The sequence below is a fragment of the Pinus tabuliformis genome, chromosome 7, assembly GCF_031772625.1.
Source record: "Pinus tabuliformis cultivar Carrire ecotype Pingquan chromosome 7, CPIR1, whole genome shotgun sequence".
Classification (NCBI taxonomy): Eukaryota; Viridiplantae; Streptophyta; class Pinopsida; order Pinales; family Pinaceae; genus Pinus; species Pinus tabuliformis.
Window position 1 is genome coordinate 261,072,494 of NC_142293.1, and position 21,398 is coordinate 261,093,891.

General features: G+C 36.1%; 1 protein-coding gene across 1 annotated transcript; it reads right to left on the bottom strand.

The window, feature by feature from the left end:
• Positions 1 to 3,417: 3,417 nt before the first annotated feature.
• On the bottom strand, positions 3,418 to 19,596 carry LOC149246838 (30-kDa cleavage and polyadenylation specificity factor 30-like). Its single transcript, XM_089442614.1, has 7 exons — positions 19,355 to 19,596; positions 18,486 to 18,962; positions 17,578 to 17,740; positions 17,360 to 17,470; positions 16,851 to 16,919; positions 16,251 to 16,337; positions 3,418 to 3,720 (listed from the first exon to the last, which is right to left on the bottom strand). The coding sequence occupies exons 1-7, from the start codon at positions 19,594 to 19,596 to the stop codon at positions 3,418 to 3,420; spliced, it is 1,452 nt and encodes a 483-aa protein (XP_089298740.1).
• Positions 19,597 to 21,398: the final 1,802 nt, after the last annotated feature.

Sequence of the window (21,398 nt, forward strand, 5' to 3'; positions counted from 1 at the left end):
TATAAGCGAACTCTGCCTGAGCGAGCACTCGATCCCACATCCGTGAATTCTCACCAACCAAGCTTCGTAGCAGGTTTCCCAGACTCCTGTTTACCACCTCTGTTTGTCCGTTGGTTTGCGGGTGATAAGCAAAGCTGTAACTCAACTGTGCATCCATCTTCTTCCACAGGGTATGCCAAAAATGCCCTGTAAACTTCACATCCCTGTCCGAAAGGATAGACTTAGGCAACCCATGTAACCTGACAATCTCTGTGAAAAACAAGTGGGCCACATGAGTGGCATCACTGGTTTTTCTGCAAGGGATAAAATGCGCCATCTTCGAGAATCTGTCCACTACTACCATCAACAAGTTGTAACCTCACTATGTCTTAGGTAGACCCAAGACAAAGTCCAAGCTGATTGAGTCCCACGGCCTGCCTGGAATAGGTAATGGTGTGTACAGTCCCGTGTTCTGACTGTGACCCTTCGCCAACTGGCACACTTTACACCTGGTCACAAACCGTTGTACATCCCTTCACATCTTTGGCCAAAAATAGAAATGACTGAGCTACTCGAGTGTCTTTTCCATGCCGAAATATGTTCTCCCTCATCAAGCAGTCAGGTATGCATAGCTATCCTCCCTTAAATAACAGTTTCTCTTGCAAGTTGTAGTCCAACCATGGACTGTTATCTCTCACCAAGGGATTCTGACATGCCTCATAGGCTTCTTTAAAATCTGTATCAGTCTGGTATAAATCCTTTAAGTGCTCAAAACCCAGCACTTGCACAGTACTCTCCTGCAGAAGTAAAGCTCTCCTACTCAGTGCATCTGCCACCTTGTTGGCCTGCCCGCTGATGTGTTTCAACACGAAGTTGAAACTCTGCAAATACTCCACCCATTTGGCATGTTTGTGGTTCAACTTGTGCTGTTGCATTACATATTGTAGTGCAGAATTATCTGAAAACAACACAAATTCGTTTCCCAGCAAATAATGCCTCCAGTGTTTTAATGCCTGTATAACAACATAGAACTCCTTGTCATAAGACGAATATTTTTGTCTGCTTTCATTTAGCTTCTCGCTGAAAAATGCAACAGGCTTATCCTCCTGGCTAAGTACAACCCCAATAGCCGTACCACTAGCATCACAACGAACCTGAAAAAGCTTCTTGAAGTCTGGCAATCTCAGGATCGGCCTCTCTGTGATATTTTTCTTTAATAGCTGAAAACTTCTCTCCACTGCATCAGTCCATCGAAAAGGCTGGCTGGCCTTTTTAATGGTGTCCAACATAGGTGCACAAATTTCACTAAAATTTCTTATGAATTTCCGGTAAAAACTCGCTAGTCCATGAAAGCTACGTACCTCAAATAAACTTTTCGGAGATGGCCAATTAACTATCGCCGCAATCTTCTCCGGATCCATCTTCAGTTCATTTTCTGCTATTACAAAGCCCAAATAAATCAATTCCTTCTGTAGAAAAGTACATTTTTTTAGATTTATCAGCAATTTGTTCTGCTGTAATTTTTCCAGCACTTTCTGAACATGTTGAAGGTGCTCTTCCCTTGTCCTGCTGAAAATTAATATGTCGTCCAGGTATACTATCACAAATTTTCTGATGTACTCCTTCAGCATTTCATTCATTAACTGCATAAATGTACTGGGCACATTGCTCAGTCCAAATGGCATGACCAGCCATTCATACAACCCCTCATTCATCTTAAAGGTTGTCTTCCACTCATCCCCCTCTCGTATCTGAATCTAATGATACTCGCTCTTTAATTCTATCTTAGAAAAATATGATGCCCCGCTTAAATAATCCATCATGTCATCCATCCGTGGCAGTGGAAACCTGTACCGGATGGTGATTTTGTTGATGGCTCTCGAGTCTGTGCACATCCGCCACTCTCCTCCTTTCTTGGGAGTGAGAACCGTTGGAACTGCGCAAGGGCTCAAACTCTCCCTTATCAATCCTTTGTCTAGCAGTTCCTGCACCTGCTTCCTAATCTCTTCATTGTCCTTGGGGCTCATTCGGTATGTTGCCTTGTTCAGCAAACTGGCTCCAGGTATGAAGTCAATATGGTGACTTATACTTCTTCTAGGCGAAAATTTGTCCGACAAATCATCCACCACTATGTCTGTATATTCTTGCAACATCTGCTGAATTTCTGGGGGTAAATTTGATGCCTTTGTATGTAGTAACACTGTCTTTGCTCTTTTTACAACTACATAACCCATCTCGCTATCCTCAACTTGTTTCAAAAATTGTTTTCCGCTAACCAAGAACGCTCTTGGCTCACTTGCTCCTTCTGTCTCTTCCTCTTTGATGGGCACAAGCATATGCTTGATTCCATCCTTGACAAACTTATAACAATTCGTCAATCCATCATGTACCACCTTTCTGTCGTACTACCAAGGCCTGCCCAGCAGTATGTGACATACATCCATTGACATGATGTCACAAATGACTTTATCCTTATATCTGCCTATTTAAAACTCCACCTCACACTGTTCATCCACCAGCAACTAATGGCCTTATTTCAGCCATGAAACTTTGTAAGGGGTGGGATGTTTCAATCGCTTCAATTCCATTTTTTCCACCATCTCTGTGGACACCAAGTTATCTGTACTATCGCTATCAATAATTAACTTACAACACTTACCATGTGACTCACAAATTGTTCTGAACAAAGCCTTCCGCTGCGTTTGTTCGGTGGCCTCCTTGGCTGGTTTTAATAACACCTTGTTCAGCACCAGGGCTTCCCCTATTTCTGGAGCATTTTTTGCTTCTTGGGGAGGTGCATCTGCTTCCTCTAGTTATGCAACATATGCACCCCTCTGACCAGCTTGGTCTGCCTCAGGACACTCAAATGATCTGTGTCCCCATTTATGACACCTGTAACATTAATAACCAGCCCCTCTACCTCGGCCATTTCCCCTGCGTCGCTGGTATTACCTACCACATCTCACATTATCACCTTTGTCCGCTGATCCAGAAGCTCTAGAACTGCTGCCTTCCTCATTACTAGTAGCAGTCCGCCCTCTGCCATATGACTATCCTTTTTCCCTGCTTGTTTCGCGTCCTCTCCGGGCATTCTGCCTTCTAGTAATTTTCTCTTCAGCTTTCATTGCACTCTGATATGCTTCTTCAATGTTCTTTGGAGACAAAATACTAATTTCATCTAAAATTTCTAGTCTTAAACCATTTACGTACCTGGCTATCTTTTCTGTGGTATCCTCTGTATAACTGGCCCTTAGGTTCACTCGATAAAACTCCTCAGTGTACTCCCTCACCATCATTCCTTTCTGTTTCAGATTCTGCACTTGCCTGTGTAGTGCAATCTGATAGTCTTTCGACAGAAATCTGCCCTTCAACTTGGCCACCATCCTTGACCAAGTTTTGATCGGCAACTTGTTCAATCTCCTTCTCTCCGTTTGGACACTATCCCACCACAGGGTTGTGTCCCTTCAACTTAGTCATAACGAACCTCACTCTGCGATCCTCACTGACTTCCTCACACTCAAAATACTTATCCAGCTCACTGATCCAATCCAATAGAACCTCTATGGACAGGCTGCCATCATAGGTTGGGAGTTCTGGTTTGGGTTTACTGCTTGCCACTAGAACAGACCTCAACAGTCTCACTTCTGGGGTCTCACCATCCGATCCATCTGTTGCTACTTCAGCGTCCTCTTCGCTGTCATCACCTACCTCCAGGTCTCTTCTTCTCCCTGCCTCTACTACCTCCAAACGGGCAGTAAGAATTCTGATCTCCTTTCTTAGTCCTTCCTCTGCTATCCTTTGTGCACCTCTGCCACGACCTTACCTTCCTACCTCCATTTCTCTAACTGACCTTAAAAAAAACTACTCTGATACCACTATGATGGGACCTAGCCCATGCTCCAACGTAACCTTTGATGTCAAGCTGTCCGGTGTTAATTATGTTGGCGGATTCGGTTGTTGATTTGGTGGTTGATTACAGATATGAGTGTTGGATGTTTTTATTGGAATTGGCAATCATTAATTGTGGCTCGTAAATGCGAACCTACCCTGTACCCAACCTCGGTCTTTGTTTTCTTGCTTGGTCTTTTACACAAAACCTTTTTGTTTTCGAGCCATTGTTTGGTTGTTTTCTCTGCTATGGGAGCTCTGCGAGGGTTTTTGTCAAAGTGTTCTACCTTGTCCCGGTTCCTATGGCAAACTATGTTTTCGGGTGTGACTGCGATCAAATATTGGTCTTCCCTGACTTTCTTGTGCTATTGGAAACGAATTTTTCCTTTTTGCATGAAATTGTCTCAGCTCTGGAGGTTGGTCCACTCATATACTTTTACATACTAAGTTATTGTTTTGTTTTGTTGTTGCTTGGACTCGATGCCTAGTCTCTTGGGACACTGATTATTCTTTCCCGTTGTCGACAATGTTCTTAGCTACTGTTATAGTGCTAAAGTCGTTTTAAATTCTGGTTCATGTGTGCATAGGTTTCGTCACAATGACTCGCTCGGCTATAGCTTCAGGTAATTTATCCCTCCATGTTTTATCTCCACTCCCTTCTGGTTTAGAAGCTAACCAACGCCTACTCCTCTTGCCTCAAGCTTCTTTTGGTTTTCTGCAACTCTATTTCGTGAGATTCTTGGTCTTGCCGTGCTCCTAGGTAAATTATGCTCTCCCCTTTCTTATGTTGTATCTATGTTCAGGAATCACTGTGTAATGTATGCTAACCTTGGCTCATTCTGTCTGGATAGGTCGAGGGTTCGACCTTGGGCACGAAGGATTATCACGATTCGGTCTCCAAACCCTACAACTCTTTGCTGGTAGGCTCTGTCTTCCACAGTTTGTCAACTTGTAGTTAGGGTTTTGTGGTTCTATGGTGATTACTCCTTGCCGTTCAGTTTTTGTGTATGATTTGGGTCATTCTCACGACCTAGGCCTGTGTCTGGTTTCCAATTCCAGTTTATTTACTGTTCTGGTCTGCCTTTCTAGTTGGGGCTCGAGGGTTTTCTTGACATCAAACCCTGGACTAGGGTTTGTTCGTTCTAGCGGACGTTGTATACTCTATTTGTTTTGGACAATGTAATACTTAATTTGTATTGAAAGATAACAATATATCTATATATATATATATATATATATATATATATATATATATATATATATATATATATTATCTATCTCTGTTTGTTAAAGAAAATGTGTGACGGTTCATTCAGAATTACCTCTGTTGCAGTTTGTTTCACCGGTGCCTTGATTTTGTATTCTCCATACGATTGTTCAATGTATGACTTTCTCTTGGTCATGAGTTTTTTTCACGTACCCGTCCATTCTGGTTGTGGAAATTACATGCGTTTTACAGTATTCGGCTTCCTGTTAAGAGAGGAAAAGAAAAACAACCTACAGTTGTAGGCCTGCACTCTGCTTGTTGTTTTTGAGTTCAATTAGTCAATAGATAAAACACAATTGCATAGCACATAGGCAATGATACAGATGGATGATAGAAAAATTTTCGTTATGTCTCTTTTATTACTTGTATCTGGAAATGCTGAACCTTTTACATGTTTTTCATTGTTACATTTATACGTTTTTGTTTACAGTTAATGAAACTGTAGTTACTTTTGGTTGTAGGCAGTATAGTTACATAACTACTAAGTATTCGGTTCTGTTTACATGACAAGATTTACATTTAGACACATTTGTCTTTTCCTTTTAAGATGATAGGACAATTATTAATCTGTTGTTTATTAAATTCAGACAAGTAATAACCCTAACCGACCAACTACCTTTGACTAATACAGAAATTAAGACAAAAACGAAATCCTACGTCCTACTCTGACAAACTAAACATATAAGACAAATAAGATGTTAACTCAACTCTCCAACTTGGCAGAGACCAACACCCAGTCATGGTGCCTTAGCTAGATGCTCCTGCATTAGATTTCGGTTATAACCACATGCAAGGAAGCTCATGAGTGCGGTTGGAGCCTTCCAACCGCATGCACATTGTTTCAAGCATGAAATTAGGGTGTAAAGCCTAAGAAAATTAAGTTCCAACTTAGGGATTTGATGCCGGAAAATTGACTTTTCCTGCTATGTTCACTTCCATGAACCTGCAATCTTAAGAATAACAAACAATGATATCTTTTCTAGTAGTCACAAACTAATAATCCACAATTTTGTGTTAATTCAATGATCCAAAATTTATTGTATTGGATTGATATGTCAATCACAAAACAGGTTTCTGGTTCTTTCTTTGAAATAAAATAATCAAATCACACTTCCCATAGAATTCTTAGATTCACAATTATGCATGAACCGTCATTCATTAAACTAGCTTTGCAAATACATATGCTCAAAGGCATTCATTCTTTCTATGGCCTGATTTTCCATTCATTTAGCCATTACTTTCCTCCTCAGGCTTACAATGATTAAATTCAAAGTTACAAGAAAAGTATATTTCACTAAATCCATAAATAACTTCGTGATTTATTCCCTAAAGCTCTCATGATTTTTTCACTAAAGCTTTCACGATTTATTCCATAAATTTTTCATGATTTTCAAAGTAACTTTTCTTTTAACTTATGAACAAAATACCTCTTATCCATAGATTTTCTAAAACTATTCAATAATTAAAATAATTTAAGAATATTTATAGTTAAGGAATTAGCATTCCTTTACAATATTTAAATCTCTTTTGGAGATTTTATTCAAAAAGCTTGATGGATTGGAAAATCTAATTCTCCTGCATCAAACTCCCAAGGTAGAAAGAATTCATGACCTCTTGGTGATGCAGAAAACTGCAACTTTTCCAATTTCCTCATGCGGCCAGTGGGCCCACACTTATATGGGAAGCGTTAATTGGTGTTGTTGCCTTAAAAACCAGGAGAAAAACAGTCAACGCAAATACAAAGAAATACATGGAAACCCAACCATGAACGCCTAAGGCCGGATCTCAAATAGAATAAACCCCCATCCATAAACTTCTCGGGTCCGCTCTTTCAAAATCCTTTCCATTGTTCTTCAATCTTCGTCATTGATTAGCTTCACGATCCAACGGTCGACACTTCATCGCAATCTCAGCTCATCACACATCACAGTTTTCGCAATCCGCCAACACTTGATTCCTGCGAAATGCGAGAGTTAACCTCCGCTGTTTGATCAACCCTTTGATCTGACGATCCATAGTCCATCGCAACATCACAAATCTCGTCTCATCACAATGTCGCAAATATGGGTTTATCGCAGACCCAAACTCCTTTACTGAATGCAATTTATGATTAAATCTCCGCCGCCGATCTGGTTCTTGATCCAACGATTGTCACAATATCGCACGAACCAACGAAGGTCTGATCATACCGGGATATCAAATCAATTAAATCTCGGTTCATATCTCCATCGGGTCCGGAATTGGAATACCACTCATGGCTTGATCTGCGCTTAAGTCTAAGCCATCCATCCTCTGGTTTCAATCAATGCGATCTAATCCTCACCATCCATTTGCCTTCACCCATTTCCTTACAATCCTTCAGCCATTTTGGGAAAAGTCTGCGATCTCCATTATAATAAATAATTCACAATCCTCCACTGTCTATTGTGAAACCCAACTATTCTCGCTTTCGTTTTTCCCTCTATCCATTCAAAAAGGAATCCTGATTATACATGCTTACACACAGGCATAATCAAGCAATTTAAATACTAATCCCGTGAAAGAATTTCCATTAGTCATTCGTGTTATTCACGCAAAATTCCATAGTATTTCACAGGTTCACAATTAATCCATTATAGGGCTATTAAAGAACATAAAAATAAAATTCCCACACATGGTATCCACAAATCCATATTGTTTTGATCTTAAAATATTTACAAGGAAACCAATCACATTCGACTGATTCATGCACCAATTTAGTTCAAATCCAACAATCTCTCACTTCCTCATAAAGTATCTCTTCAGCTCCACCTTTATCTCAAACAAATTCTAAATGAAGCTTTTGAATCCCTCAAAGCCTCACTCTTCCTAAGATTACTCAACTACCTCTCAAATCTCTACATTCACAATATATTCTTCATTAATCAAGTTTACAATTAAAAATCCCCTCAACTCAACTAAACTTAGGAAAATAAATGAAATGATTAAGGGAACCCACTCCCTTTTGTAAATGTGAAATAACACTCATGGGTCTTATAAGCTTTGAAGAATGCTCCTGCATAAGACTCCCAGGTTGAAATAATTCATGGAATCCTATTCATGAGTCGTTCCACTTCCTCTAGTGCAAACTTCATCAGATTTTATCTTCTAACTAGTTGTCTGACCTCTTTCAACTGCAGGTGCATTTAATGTCTCCTCTATTTCTCTTGGGTGTCAAACTCTATGTTGTGGATGTCCTTTTTCTCTATTTTCGTAAACATCTCCTTTACATAATGTTTTGGTGTTGATATCCTGACTGTTTCTTCTTATTTCTGACTCGATCACCAGCATCTCCTTCTGTCTATAAACCATTTTCTTTATGATGTCCTGTATATCCTTCCATCTTTCCTTGAGTCGTTGAATTTGACAATTCCTCATGCCGATCACCTTTTAGTTTTCATCATCCACCTATCCAATAGCTTAAGTAGAGTCCTCCCAATCTTAAAATAAGATTGGTTCTTGTTTAATACAAGAACATATAACCTTCCAACTATGCATTGTTCCCCGACTACAAATATTTTAGTTATTGAACATTGTTCAATTTCATCCATTTTCCTATCAAATTTAACTAAATTGTTCACCCAGTTTTCCAATTGCAACCTTACGATAGTCTCTTGACATTTAAGCCTCCTTTGTATTAAGAAAAAAATCTTCATATGGACGGTACTTCCACATCCGTGCAATCTTCTTCCTCTTCTGCAATGTCTTGTTTAAGAGCTATGTCAACTCTCCTTCCTCTATTCCAAGCTTCTGAGTCAACTAATTGCTTACTCTCATCTTCTTGTTTCCATAAGGAAAACTAACTTTCTACAATTCCAAAATGTACACATTCCTTCATGTTTACTTGTGCAAACATATCTCCAAGAGTAGTTTGTCCTTCATCCTGAAAACCACATTCAACAATCAATAACTCAAAATCAGAAAATATATTACATTTTCCATCTCCATTAACTTTGCTCCATAATTTTTCTGATTTTTCATCCTCTTGATGTATATATGACATATCAAACTGGTCATGTTGTCTTGTCTTAAAAAAGTCTTCTTTGTCTTCACTTTGTTCTGAATGTTGTCTAAGTTCTGAATTTTGTTCTTTGCTCTTCTCCTTGGCCTTCCTTCCTTTCACACTCCTTTTCATTCTTCTTGTTCCTTCCTTACAAATCTGTAAGCCACTAAGTTGTCTTTTCCATTCCTCCTTTGTTTCAATCAAAATCTGCCAATCTCTAAGTTTAGAACCTAAAGTTCTATTTGTTTCTATACAAGAAACAAAATCACCATATACCATAGATTTTCCATTCCACTGTAGAGTCCCTTTTACAACAGTGAAAATTACTGTCAACACCATGAATATCACCTTCCATTGCTCCCCTTGGTTGCTCACTGCATATGCATAGTTCACAAAAGCATCCTTACCTTCATCCTCTGAGATTGCCTGTCTATTTTTAGTTTGTTTTTTATATTCACCTTTACTCTTTTTGCAATTTGCACAAATAACATTGTCTTCAATTTCCAGCAGTGCATCAGTCTCTACCAACCTCTCTTCAAGTTCCTATTTGTCCTCTTTTCCTTTCTTCTTCATAACCTTGAATGGATTAACTATACCTCCTTGGGTAGAATTCTGTTTATAAACCTAGGTTCTACCATCTTCCATAGTACACTCTTTAGTAAGAGTCCTTTCCATTAATGATCCATTATGTCCTTCCAAGATAGTTTCTTGTCCATTAACTATCAATACAAGTTCATAATTTTTTAATAAAAATTGAAGAGATAATTCCATTACCTCAAGTGTTTGTACTGCATCTACACTCTTGTTTGCTCCTTTCATAAGTTCGTCTTCGTACCTCTTTTCTACTTCCCCTTCTGTCTTCAGATTGTCTGCCATCTTTTTGCCAAGTCTTACTGGATTCATCATCTTCATCCTCCTTAGTAGTCTTCAAAATTTATCCATATCCAGTGTCCTTGAACACATGTTTAATAAATAATTGTTCTATTACAACCATCTCTTCTAATAGTTTCATTTCTTCAGCAACTTGCATAGACATATCTTCTAAAGGTTGTTCATCACTTGCATACATGTAAAAATCATTAGTTTCAAAAATACTAGGCTCCTTTTTCTTTGATGTTTCAATCATCACATCTCTTTGTTGATTCCAACTTGTCCAACAGTTCAGGAAATCATCAATGATTCCTTCCTCAGCAAGGTAAACCTCTTGCTTATGTCTACAATAGTTATCTTACATCTCTAACTCAACTACTATGAGTTCTTCTCTTAATTTGATATAATTTCTCCTCTTTATTAGTTTCTACAACAGCTTCCACTTTATCTTCTTTCTTTTCATAGTCCAACCATACCTTTGGTCCTCTTCACATTTTTCTAGAAGCACTATTATGGCATCCATACTTGCCTTCAGTTCTGTAATTTCTCTGTCAAATATCTCTTCACTCATCTTCTCTCCATTTCCTTTTTCCTTGGCATCTTCCCATTACCTCAAGTGTTTGTACTGCATCTACACTCTTGTTTGCTCCTTTCATAAGTTCGTCTTCGTACCTCTTTTCTACTTCCCCTTCTGTCTTCAGATTGTCTGCCATCTTTTTGCCAAGTCTTACTGGATTCATCATCTTCATCCTCCTTAGTAGTCTTCAACATTTATCCATATCCAGTGTCCTTGAACACATGTTTAATAAATAATTGTTCTATTACAACCATCTCTTCTAATAGTTTCATTTCTTCAACAACCTACATAGACATATCTTCTAAAGGTTGTTCATCACTTGCATACATGTAAAAATCATTAGTTTCAAAAATACTAGGCTCCTTTTTCTTTGATGTTTCAATCATCACATCTCTTTGTTGATTCCAACTTGTCCAACAGTTCAGGAAATCATCAATGATTCCTTCCTCAGCAAGGTAAACCTCTTGCTTATGTCTACAATAGTTATCTTACATCTCTAACTCAACTACTATGAGTTCTTCTCTTAATTTGATATAATTTCTCCTCTTTATCAGTTTCTACAACAGCTTCCACTTTATCTTCTTTCTTTTCATAGTCCAACCATACCTTTGGTCCTCTTCACATTTTTCTAGAAGCACTATTATGGCATCCATACTTGCCTTCAGTTCTGTAATTTCTCTGTCAAATATCTCTTCACTCATCTTCTCTCCATTTCCTTTTTCCTTGGCATCTTCCCTTCTTATGTTGTGGTTTCTCTCTGAATCCCTACTATGTCTATCAGTAGTCATTTCCTCGTTATCTCTATGAGCTTATCACTCACTATGAGCTACACTAAGCCTCTGTATCAACAAGTCCTCCCTGCTGTCACTTACCTCACCAATCCCTTCTCTAGACATTTTTGGCAAGCACTGGTTCTCTATCTCTGGAACCTCTTTGAGAATTCCCTTCTGCTCTCTCTAGGCTTGTATCCTCAACTCACCCTCTCTTGAGAACACTTTAACTATCCTCCCTATCTAGATTTCAGTTGGAATATTTAGGCTTACTGCCACTAACACAACTCATCTCTTTCTTTACACAGTCTGCTACTGTGTGTTGCTGCTATCACTCTCTTCCCAAAACAATTCAAATGAACAAATCATTAAAATACAAATCATACCTGATGATCTATCTCTTTCATCTTTCACTAGTTGGGCAATACACATGCTGCTTTACTTTTCACTGTCTGCACTTCAATTCTTCTTTCAACCGAATTTCTGTTCTTGCTGAGTACATCCATATTCACTTCCTTTATTTACAATATCTCTACTGCAATTTCTTCACTAACTCCTTGTTCACAACTACTTGCTGGAATTTCATTACCTACTACTTGCATTCACCTACACATACCATTAAAGCTTTAAAACTTACAAGATCCTTTCTGATCCTATCTTCCTCAAATCCCTTTTCCACAATCTATATTGAATAAACTGACTTAAGTCTTCATTGCCTGTAACATTTCAATGCTAATTATATATATGCTCGGAATAAAATTCAATCCCTCAACCAATCTCCACAGAGCATTAGTCTAGCTCTGATACCAAAAATGATGCAGAAAACTGCAACTTTTCCAATTTCCTCATGCGGCCAGTGAGTTAGGCCCACACTTATATGGGAAGCGTTAATTGGTGCTGCTGCCTCAAAAACCGGGATAACAACAGTCAGCGCAAATACACAGAAATACATGGAAACCCGACCATGAACACCTAAGGCCGGGTCTCAAATAGAAGAAACCCACATTCATAAACTTCTCGGGTCTACTCTTTCCCAAGCCTTTCCGTTTTTCTTCAATCTCTGTTGTTGATCAACTTCACGATCCAACGGTTGACGCTTCATCGTAGTCTCGGCTCATTGCACATCGCAATTTTCACAATCCACCAGCACTTGATGCCTACGAAATGCGAGAGTTAACCTCCACCGTTTGATCAACCCTTTGATCTGACGGTCCATAGTCCATCGCAACATCGCAAATCTCGGCTCATCGCAATGTTGCAAATATGGGTTTATCGCAGACCCAAACTCTTTTATCGAATGCGATTTACGATTAAATCTCCGTTGTCGATCCGGTTCTTGATCTGACGGTTTTCGCAACATCGTATGAACCAACGAACGATCTGATCATCCCTAAATTTCAACTCAACTAAATCTCGGTTCATATCCCCATTAGGTCCAAAATTGGAATACCGCTCATGGCTTGATCTGCGCTTAATTTTGAGCTGTCCATCCTCTAGTTTCAATGAATGCGATCTAATCCTCACCATCCATTTGCCTTCACTCGTTTCCTTACAATCCTTCAGGCATTTTGGGAAAAGTCTGCAATCTCCATTATAATAAATAATTCACAATCCTCCACTGTCTATTGTGAAACCCAACTATTCTTGCTTCCTTTGTTCCCTCTGTCCATTCAAAAAGGAATCTTGATTCTACATGCTTACACACAGGCTTAACCAAGCAATTTAAATACTAATCCCATGAAAGAATTTCCATCAGTCATTCATGTTATTCACGCAGAATTCCACAGTATTTCACAGGTTCACAATCAATGAATTATAGGGCTTTTAAAGCACATACAAATACAAATTTCCACACATGGTATCCACAAATCCACACTCATTTGATATTAAAATATTTACAAGGAAACGAGTCACATTCGACTGATTCAGTTCTTCTCCATAAAATCCATCTACCACTCCTCCTAACTCCTCACTCCTACTCTTAATATCTTCTCATTCTCTCGCTCGAACTAGCCTTTGGATAACCTCATATTAACCTCTAACTAACCTGTCTAACCCCTCGAATTATTCAAAATATTACAATTTATACAAGAATGGATTCATAAACCAATTTATTTCAAATCCAACAATCTCTCACTCCCTCCTAAAGTATCTCTTTAGCTCCACCTTTATCTCAAACAATTTCCTAGTTTGTATCTTCCTTTTGAAAATAAAATAAATTTTATTTTCATGAGACAAACTTGCCTCATCTTCTCTCATTTCATCATCTTATAATTTCCATTGATGTCCTTTGTCTTCATCTCTAGGAAATAGCATAGATTCTATCTCCTTTATTATAGATTGATCTTCATCATTTTTTTTACCTGCAAGCATATAATTAGTTTGCAAACTAAAATTCACCTTTGTTTACTTAGAAGTAATAGGTAATTTGTCCTTGCTTTGACTATCCCCATGAATTAATTTTCCCATGTTTTCTTCACAAATAGGTTCTTGCAATTGTGCACCATCAACTATATTCACCCACTATATATGATTTCCATTATGATCTTCCTTATGAAGCAATGATGTTTCATCTTCCTCCATAACAATAATATGATTTTTTCTTCTCTTGTGCTTTCAAAAAACATACCTCCACTTTATTTATCTTGTACGCCAATTATGAGTGACTGTCCAACTTCATCAACACCTACAACCATACACAAATCATTAGTTTTAAATTCATAAGAATTTATGGTCTCATTCGATGACCCAGTGATAAATTCCACTCACTGATTTATAGTTCAAAAGACCTACTGTAGATCTCTTCTCATCATCCTCATCACTATCCTCACCAAGTAATGGCCCCTACTTTGGTTCATAAAAGCACACATTCATCTTGGCTTCCTTGAGTTCTTCACTCCTCTATTGAATACTCAACCTATGTTTAAGATTTACCTATAACTTGTGCCACTTCACATTTTTCCGTATCACCCATCTACATCTTTGGTCTTCAACATCTTGTTGTAGCAACACCATAAGCATATTCAATTATGCTTTCATTTCAGGGACTTCCCTATTAAACTCTTCATCACTCGTTTTATTCTTGATGTCTTTTTCCTTGAAATTTTCTTTCCTTATGTTGTGGCTTCCACTTGAACCTTTGTTATGACCCTATGTAGTCATCCTTCTCTCTATCTTTGTGAGCTTCTCCATGCCCAACAATGAACAAAAACCAAGTCTCTCTGTAGCAAGTCTCCTCTTCTTGCTACTCAATACCTCATCAAGCTTTCTTCACTAGCTTGACCTTTTCGTATTTTCTCTGGTTCTCTCCTTAGAACCTTCTTGAGCACTCCTATTCTCCTTTAGTTGTTGCACTTATTGGGTTTACTTCTTTTGAAAAATTCTACTTTCTCCTTCTTCCTCTACTACAAGGTTCTTATGCCAAAATTATTTCTTTACTTGTTCTCTCTATCATAACTTCCAAGCTATGATTCATCATCACTCTCTTTCAACTACTACCTGCAAACATCAATTCCTCTACACAAATCAATTCAAAAATATAAATACCACTCTATCTATTGCAATGTTGCAAGTCTCCAATCTCCTTCTGCTATGAAACTCTCTTCTCTGACGCTCTTCTCGGAAGAGCTAACTAGCTCTCATACCACTTAATGCAAGAAAATTGAGTTTTCCTGCTATGTTCACTTCCACAAACTTGCAATCTTAAGAATAACAAACAATGATATCTTTTCTAGCAGCCACAAACTAATAATCCACAATTTTGTGTTAATTCAGTGATCCAAAGTTTATTGTATTTTATTGATATGTCAATCATAAAACAAGTTTCCTTGTTTTTCTTTTAAATCAAATAATCAAATCACACTTCACATAGAATTCTTAGCTTCACATTTATGCATGAACTCCTATTCGTGAAATTAATTTTGTACATACATATGCTTAAATGCATTCGTTCTCTTTATGGCATGATTTCTCATTCATTTAGCCATTAGCTTTTCCGTGAGGCTTATAATGATTAAATATAAAGTTACAAGAAAATTAGATTTTATTAAATCCATAAATCAGTCCCTGATTTATTCCCTAAAACTCTCATGATTTATTCACTAAAAACCTCATAATTTATTCCATAAATCTCTTATGTTTTTCAAAGCAACTTTGTTTTTACTTATGAAAAAAATCTCTCTTATCCATAGTTTTTCTTAATTCAAATAAAATTAAAACATAAAAACAATATTAAAGAATAATTCCCATAATTCAAACAGAGATAAATAATCCCAAACGTCATAAATTTTAACTAACCTCAATCTAAATATTGAATAATAATTTAATTAAAAAATTAGTACTTATATTTTATATCCAATTAATTTAAAATTTTATAATCATTAAAATTACCTTCCATTTTAATTAATAATTATTTTAATAAATTTAATAATTATTAAAATAACATTACATATATAACCAAACAAATTTCCTTGTAAAAAAAAAACTTATATCACACCATTTTTTTCCAATAAAAGTATTAGTCATGCATAGGTCTCGTGGAGAATAAGTCATCTTCAAAATATTTTTTTACCAAAGATTTTAATCAATTCTTATATTGTAGGCTGCAGATTATGAATCCCATGTGTGTAAATTACAGAAACATATTTTGTATGTTTCTGGGCGCATTCTTGGGTAATACAAACCGGCCGTCTCTTTGTAGGTGAACATTTGTACCATAAGAGGCTGCAATATTCTGAGTGATCAATCAAATAAAGATGGAAATGGCAATTAATATGAGTTTTTTAATGTGATTACTTAAAATTATTTTAATAAATTTGATATGGATTACAAAAGCTTAAATTCAATAACAATAAAAATATTTATCAAATTAGTATATACCATGAGCTCACTTCCTTGTAGCATGCTGAACATAGTAAATATTTGATATCCAACATGTTTGTCTAATTCCTGTCCATCTCTACTAATCTGTAAAACAATGTCAGCAATTGACATTCAATTGCATCTCTTTACTGCCAGAGATATAAATTCCGTTTTATGACATATACCAAGTTTGACATGTATTTATAAAGGTTTAGGAGGCAGTTCAGTTTTGCTGAACTTATTTTGATGGTAAATTTTGAAAATATATCAAAATTCAGATAACAACAAAATCAAGCAATTAATTTTGTTGCTATTTATAAAATTTCAAAATATTCTTAAAATCTCCAATTAACATACTGATAACTATTTTGTCTATATATCTAATCTCACATATTAGTTTCACAATATCAAATATTATCTGACCAAAACTTAAATAAACACATATTAATTATACATACAATATCAACCATATATATATATATATACCAAAAATTTAGAGTATCAACCCCATATATATATATATATATATATATATATATATATATATACCAAAAATTTATATATATATATATACCAAATTTTTATATATATATAGAAAGGCTAACTGTTAAATCATACCTCTACAGGCTCATTTTCACTCAATCTACTCCTCAGTTCTGCTATCATGTTCGTAGGAATTTCACACAGCTACAAAAACAGCGAAGTATTCCAAAATTTCTTAATATGTATTTAGTGGATAAAAAATTATGTCTTATGAATTAATTTGCAAATTCTATGTTTCTCTAGGTCAAAACCTGCAAAAGTTTTAGTTCAGATTTTTTTAATAGCAGAAATGTTACAAGAAAGAATGGTATCAATATGTGAATTGTGTTTAATTGCTTATCAGTAAAAAAAATGTGATCTTCCTCATTAATTTTTTAATTTTTAAATTATTAAGTTTGGTGGGGATAGAGGGATCTGAACCCTCACGGTCTATAAAGCCAACGGATTTTCCTCCTTCTGCAATTTACATAAATATATTTTAAAATAATTTAAATTTTGTGATTTAAACCACTTTATATATATATTCCCATAAAAATTACCACAAATTACATACTCATTTGAAAACTGAAATCACTTATAATTACCTTGAACCATCTGAGTTGAAAAACCTCCCCAATATACTTTGCTTCCCATGTTTTGTCATCCCATAATCCTGGAACAGGATCTCCTACTTTGGACATCATTTTTGCACAACCCTGTAATCAACAACAACATGAACAAAATGTTTCAATAAAAATGTTTGCTGATGAACTATCAGGGATCATTATCAAAACCCTAAAATGTCATGGCCTGGTCTCAATACCTCAAATCTCTGAGTTTTGTCATTGCTGAAAAAGAGAAAGACATGATCACAGGTTCTGAAAGCATCGTTCAGTTTGTCTTTCATGTCATGGTGAGGACTCCACAACCCTGATTTTGCAGCATATCGTAAAGTATCCGGGCAGTAGTTCTTTATCACAAAATATCTGAATATTGCAACGACATGAGTTCACAATGAATAACATCACAGTTAGCCTAGATTAATCTCAAATCTAATATCACAGTTAGTAAAAATTAATCTCAAATCTATTATATTTTTTTGAGGGTTTAGTATAAGAGCATGTGTTTTCTATTAAGAGCTCATAGGTTCAAAACCAGAGGGATAGAATATGTATGCTTTGGTAGATCTAACAGTCAAATTGCTACGCTGAAATGGGTCCCATATCCCACAAACAAGAGGATCTCATACACCAATTTAGTGTTTGGCTGGGCTGTGAGGTTAAAAATTAGATATTATTATTATTATTTATAAAATTTTATCTATTTACCCTCGTGAAGGTTTAATATAAATTTTTATTTATTATATCTTCTTCAAGGTTTAGTATAAAATTTTATCTTTGTGAATAAAAATAAGAACCCCATCTATATAAAATTTTATCTGTGTGACTAAAAATAAGAACCTCTAATCCATTAGGTCTCCAGAAGAGTTAGAGTTTATTTAATATTATTTTTGTTTTTCAGATTTAGAAATATTCTTATAATTTATTATAAAATTAGAAATATTCCTATAGTTTATCATAAATTTATTATAGTTTTTTCAAGAGTGATAGTTTAATTTAGTTTAAAAATATTCCTGAAATCTATACTCATTTTCCGAAAAAAATTTAACCTACCTGCAACTCTACACTCAATTTCCAAATATAAATTTAAAAATGAAGAAGTATAACATACCTAAATCGACCAGCCCGTGAGAAAAACAATTTTAGAAGCCTTTGAAGCAATTCAGGTGACTGCAGATGATTTAAGCTGTCAAAATAATCAACAGGCCATGGATGTTCATAAAATGGGTGGACTGGTTCATTCTGAAAGTGTGGCCCGAACGGCGGGAATTGTGCATTATGTTGTCCTGGTGGGGCATTCTGAAAATGTGGCCGCAAAGGCGGGAATGGTGCGTCTGGGAGATGTGGGCGGACGGGCGGGAATGTTGCAGGTTCTTGTACTTGTTGTGCAGGTTGAGAACGTGGGCGGGGGTAGGAGAATGTTACAGGTGCTTCTACTTGTGGTGCAGGCTCAGAGTTTGGTGCTATTACTCGGTGGGGAGCTTTGTTGCGGTAATCGATCATTTCCCCTATTGAAGGTGGAGAACCAGTTCGCCTGACGTGGGTGAATAAACAATTGGGTCCGTTGGGACAAAAGCCCATCTTGTACCTGCACACGACGTTGGGATTTCAATTGAATTGTGATCAGATCTTTCATGGTTAAAAATTTGATTTACAGTTAAGTCATCAATATCTTTTATTTTGATTATCTATTTTGTAAGGATAAAAAAGTATATGCTAGTGGAGTGTGGATTTCTGGAATATTTTAAAATAGGTAAACAAGTTTATTTTCGGAGTTGTCTATAATGCGATTTTTTGGAGATTCCTGTGACAGAATCCGGTGGAAGAAATTGAGGTTAAATCATTTATTGCAGTTAAAATGGTTTTTTAACTGCATATTTGGATTCAGATGGAATTCAAAATATTTCCCCATTCCACAATCAAATTAAACTCAACCATAATTGAACCAGATGCCATGAAACAAAAGTATTATTTACTTACATGGGGCACTCTATTGGGCAATGGTGTCTGTATATGCAATAGCGAGCCCCTGTGGGGCACATTTCGTTCTTCTGAAAGGAAGGGCACATGGGCATTCGGGAAAGGTCATATTGATGAATGCCCTTGTTGCATGTAAGGTCACTGTCCGGGCAGTTGCCCTCCAGCCAATCTCTGCATACTGTGAGCCTTGGATCAGAGGGAGAGCTCGTACTGGCTAGGTACATGACATCACTGAAATCCATCGTCGATGTCAAACTGGATTTCTAGATCAAATGTCACTGAGGATCTCCGTAGCTATGTGGATTTATTGATGAAATATCGCTGAGGACCTCAGTGGCTATGTGTCTATATGTATATAGGAAGATTCACATCTCTTCCCACACTTTGCCTCATCAAGATATCGCTGAGGACCTCAGTGGCTATGTGTCTATATGTATATAGAAAGATTCACATCTCTTCCCACACTTTGCCTCGGTTCGTAGGAACCGATTCGTATAATAAAATTGAACTTTGATTATTATTATTTAATAACTAATATCAATAATTGATTACATTTCGTAACAATATAGCATTTGTTACTAGCTTCAAGAGTTACTTCAATAGGTCAAATCAGTGCTCACCAATGAGGGGGTCACATGGTCAATTCCAGAAAGTTCTTGGGGTTCAGGTAAATAAATAGGTGGAGGGGTGTGATCCCTTTTGGATGAGATCCATCTTAGTGTTGAACCCTAGACGTAGCGGCTACAGAGTGACCATGGACGTTGCGGATATGAGAATGCTTATCACATGTAATTGATTTCTTGATGGAAGATAATGTTGAACTAGGTGATGTATAACAAAAGATGATATTGAACTAGGTTATATAAAATTGTATATAACAATAATGGTATGATGGAGTGTTTTAACAAAATACTTGATATAACAATATTGATATGAAAGAGTGTTTTAATAAAATACTCCATATAACAACAATGACATGAAAGAGTGTCTTAACAAAATACACTATCATTGTTTATCCAAAACTTCATAAACAATAAAATAATATTTTAAATATGTATTTCGTTAATTTATTATTGATTAATATTTCAAAAAAAACATAATTAAATTATTCTTATTTATAAAAAAATTATTTTCATTTATACACCAAGTGCTTGAAACCATTTTCATTTACATGGTGCTTGCTTATGCTGAAGATAACGTGAAGGTCAATGTCAATGCATGGAATTTTGATGCGTAGATATATGTTGATGCAATAATGATGTAAAGGCCTGTGAGGTTGATATTTTCGATGTATTGTATTTTAGACAATACATTAGGTAAAGAAATGCAACTCTCAACATCCTTTGCTTTAAAGGTATACTGGAATGGAAGAGAAAGCAACTCTTAACATCTTTAAGGTAAATTAGAATGGAAGACATCACAATAAGGTTATGAATTAATGTAATTTTTTATTGTTTTAATGGAAAGTTTAATTATTTTTTTGTGGGAAAAATAAATAAATAAGGTTGATGAATTGATATTAGAAAGATTTTTCTTTTCAAGAGGGGAAAGAAATTGAGAGAAAGATTTACAATCTATGACACTTAATGTAGGAGGTTCGGAAGAGGAATATATAATAGTTGGAAATTTATTAGAAATTTAGTAAAAAATACAATGCCAAGGTTTTCTCTCTTTTTTAGTGTACTTTGTCGCCTCTGTTTTATTAGCCTTTGAAAAAAAAAAAAAAACATTAAATTAAAATTTTAAGAGAGATGTTTTAAGTGTACTTTTTCCTAGCTTATTGAATATTGACAATGGTTTTTCTTACCCAATGAATAATTTTGAGGTCTTGTTTGGCCTCTTTAAAAAAATATTTGTTGAACAATTTTGTTGATAATGAAATAATGCTAGATTAATTTAGCATTAATTGGTTAGCATTGTAAAATTAACCATATACCACAACACATTTTCTTACAACTGCCATATACGCCGCCATGCACATGTTGGTGTCTCCTACACTGCCATGCAAAAAGAGGTATTCACTTGTATTATATTTTCTTCGAGT

Bases quoted from the DNA above. Each gene is read 5' to 3' on its own strand.
- LOC149246838 (XM_089442614.1), bottom strand. From the start codon at position 19,596: ATGGATTTCAGTGATGTCATGTACCTAGCCAGTACGAGCTCTCCCTCT. The intron at 17,741-18,485 runs GTATGTTATACT...TGCAATATTCAG, and splicing joins TCACGGGCTGGTCGATTTAG to ATATTTTGTGATAAAGAACT. The intron at 16,338-16,850 runs GTATGATTTAAC...ATTGTTTTACAG, and splicing joins GTGAAAATGAGCCTGTAGAG to ATTAGTAGAGATGGACAGGA.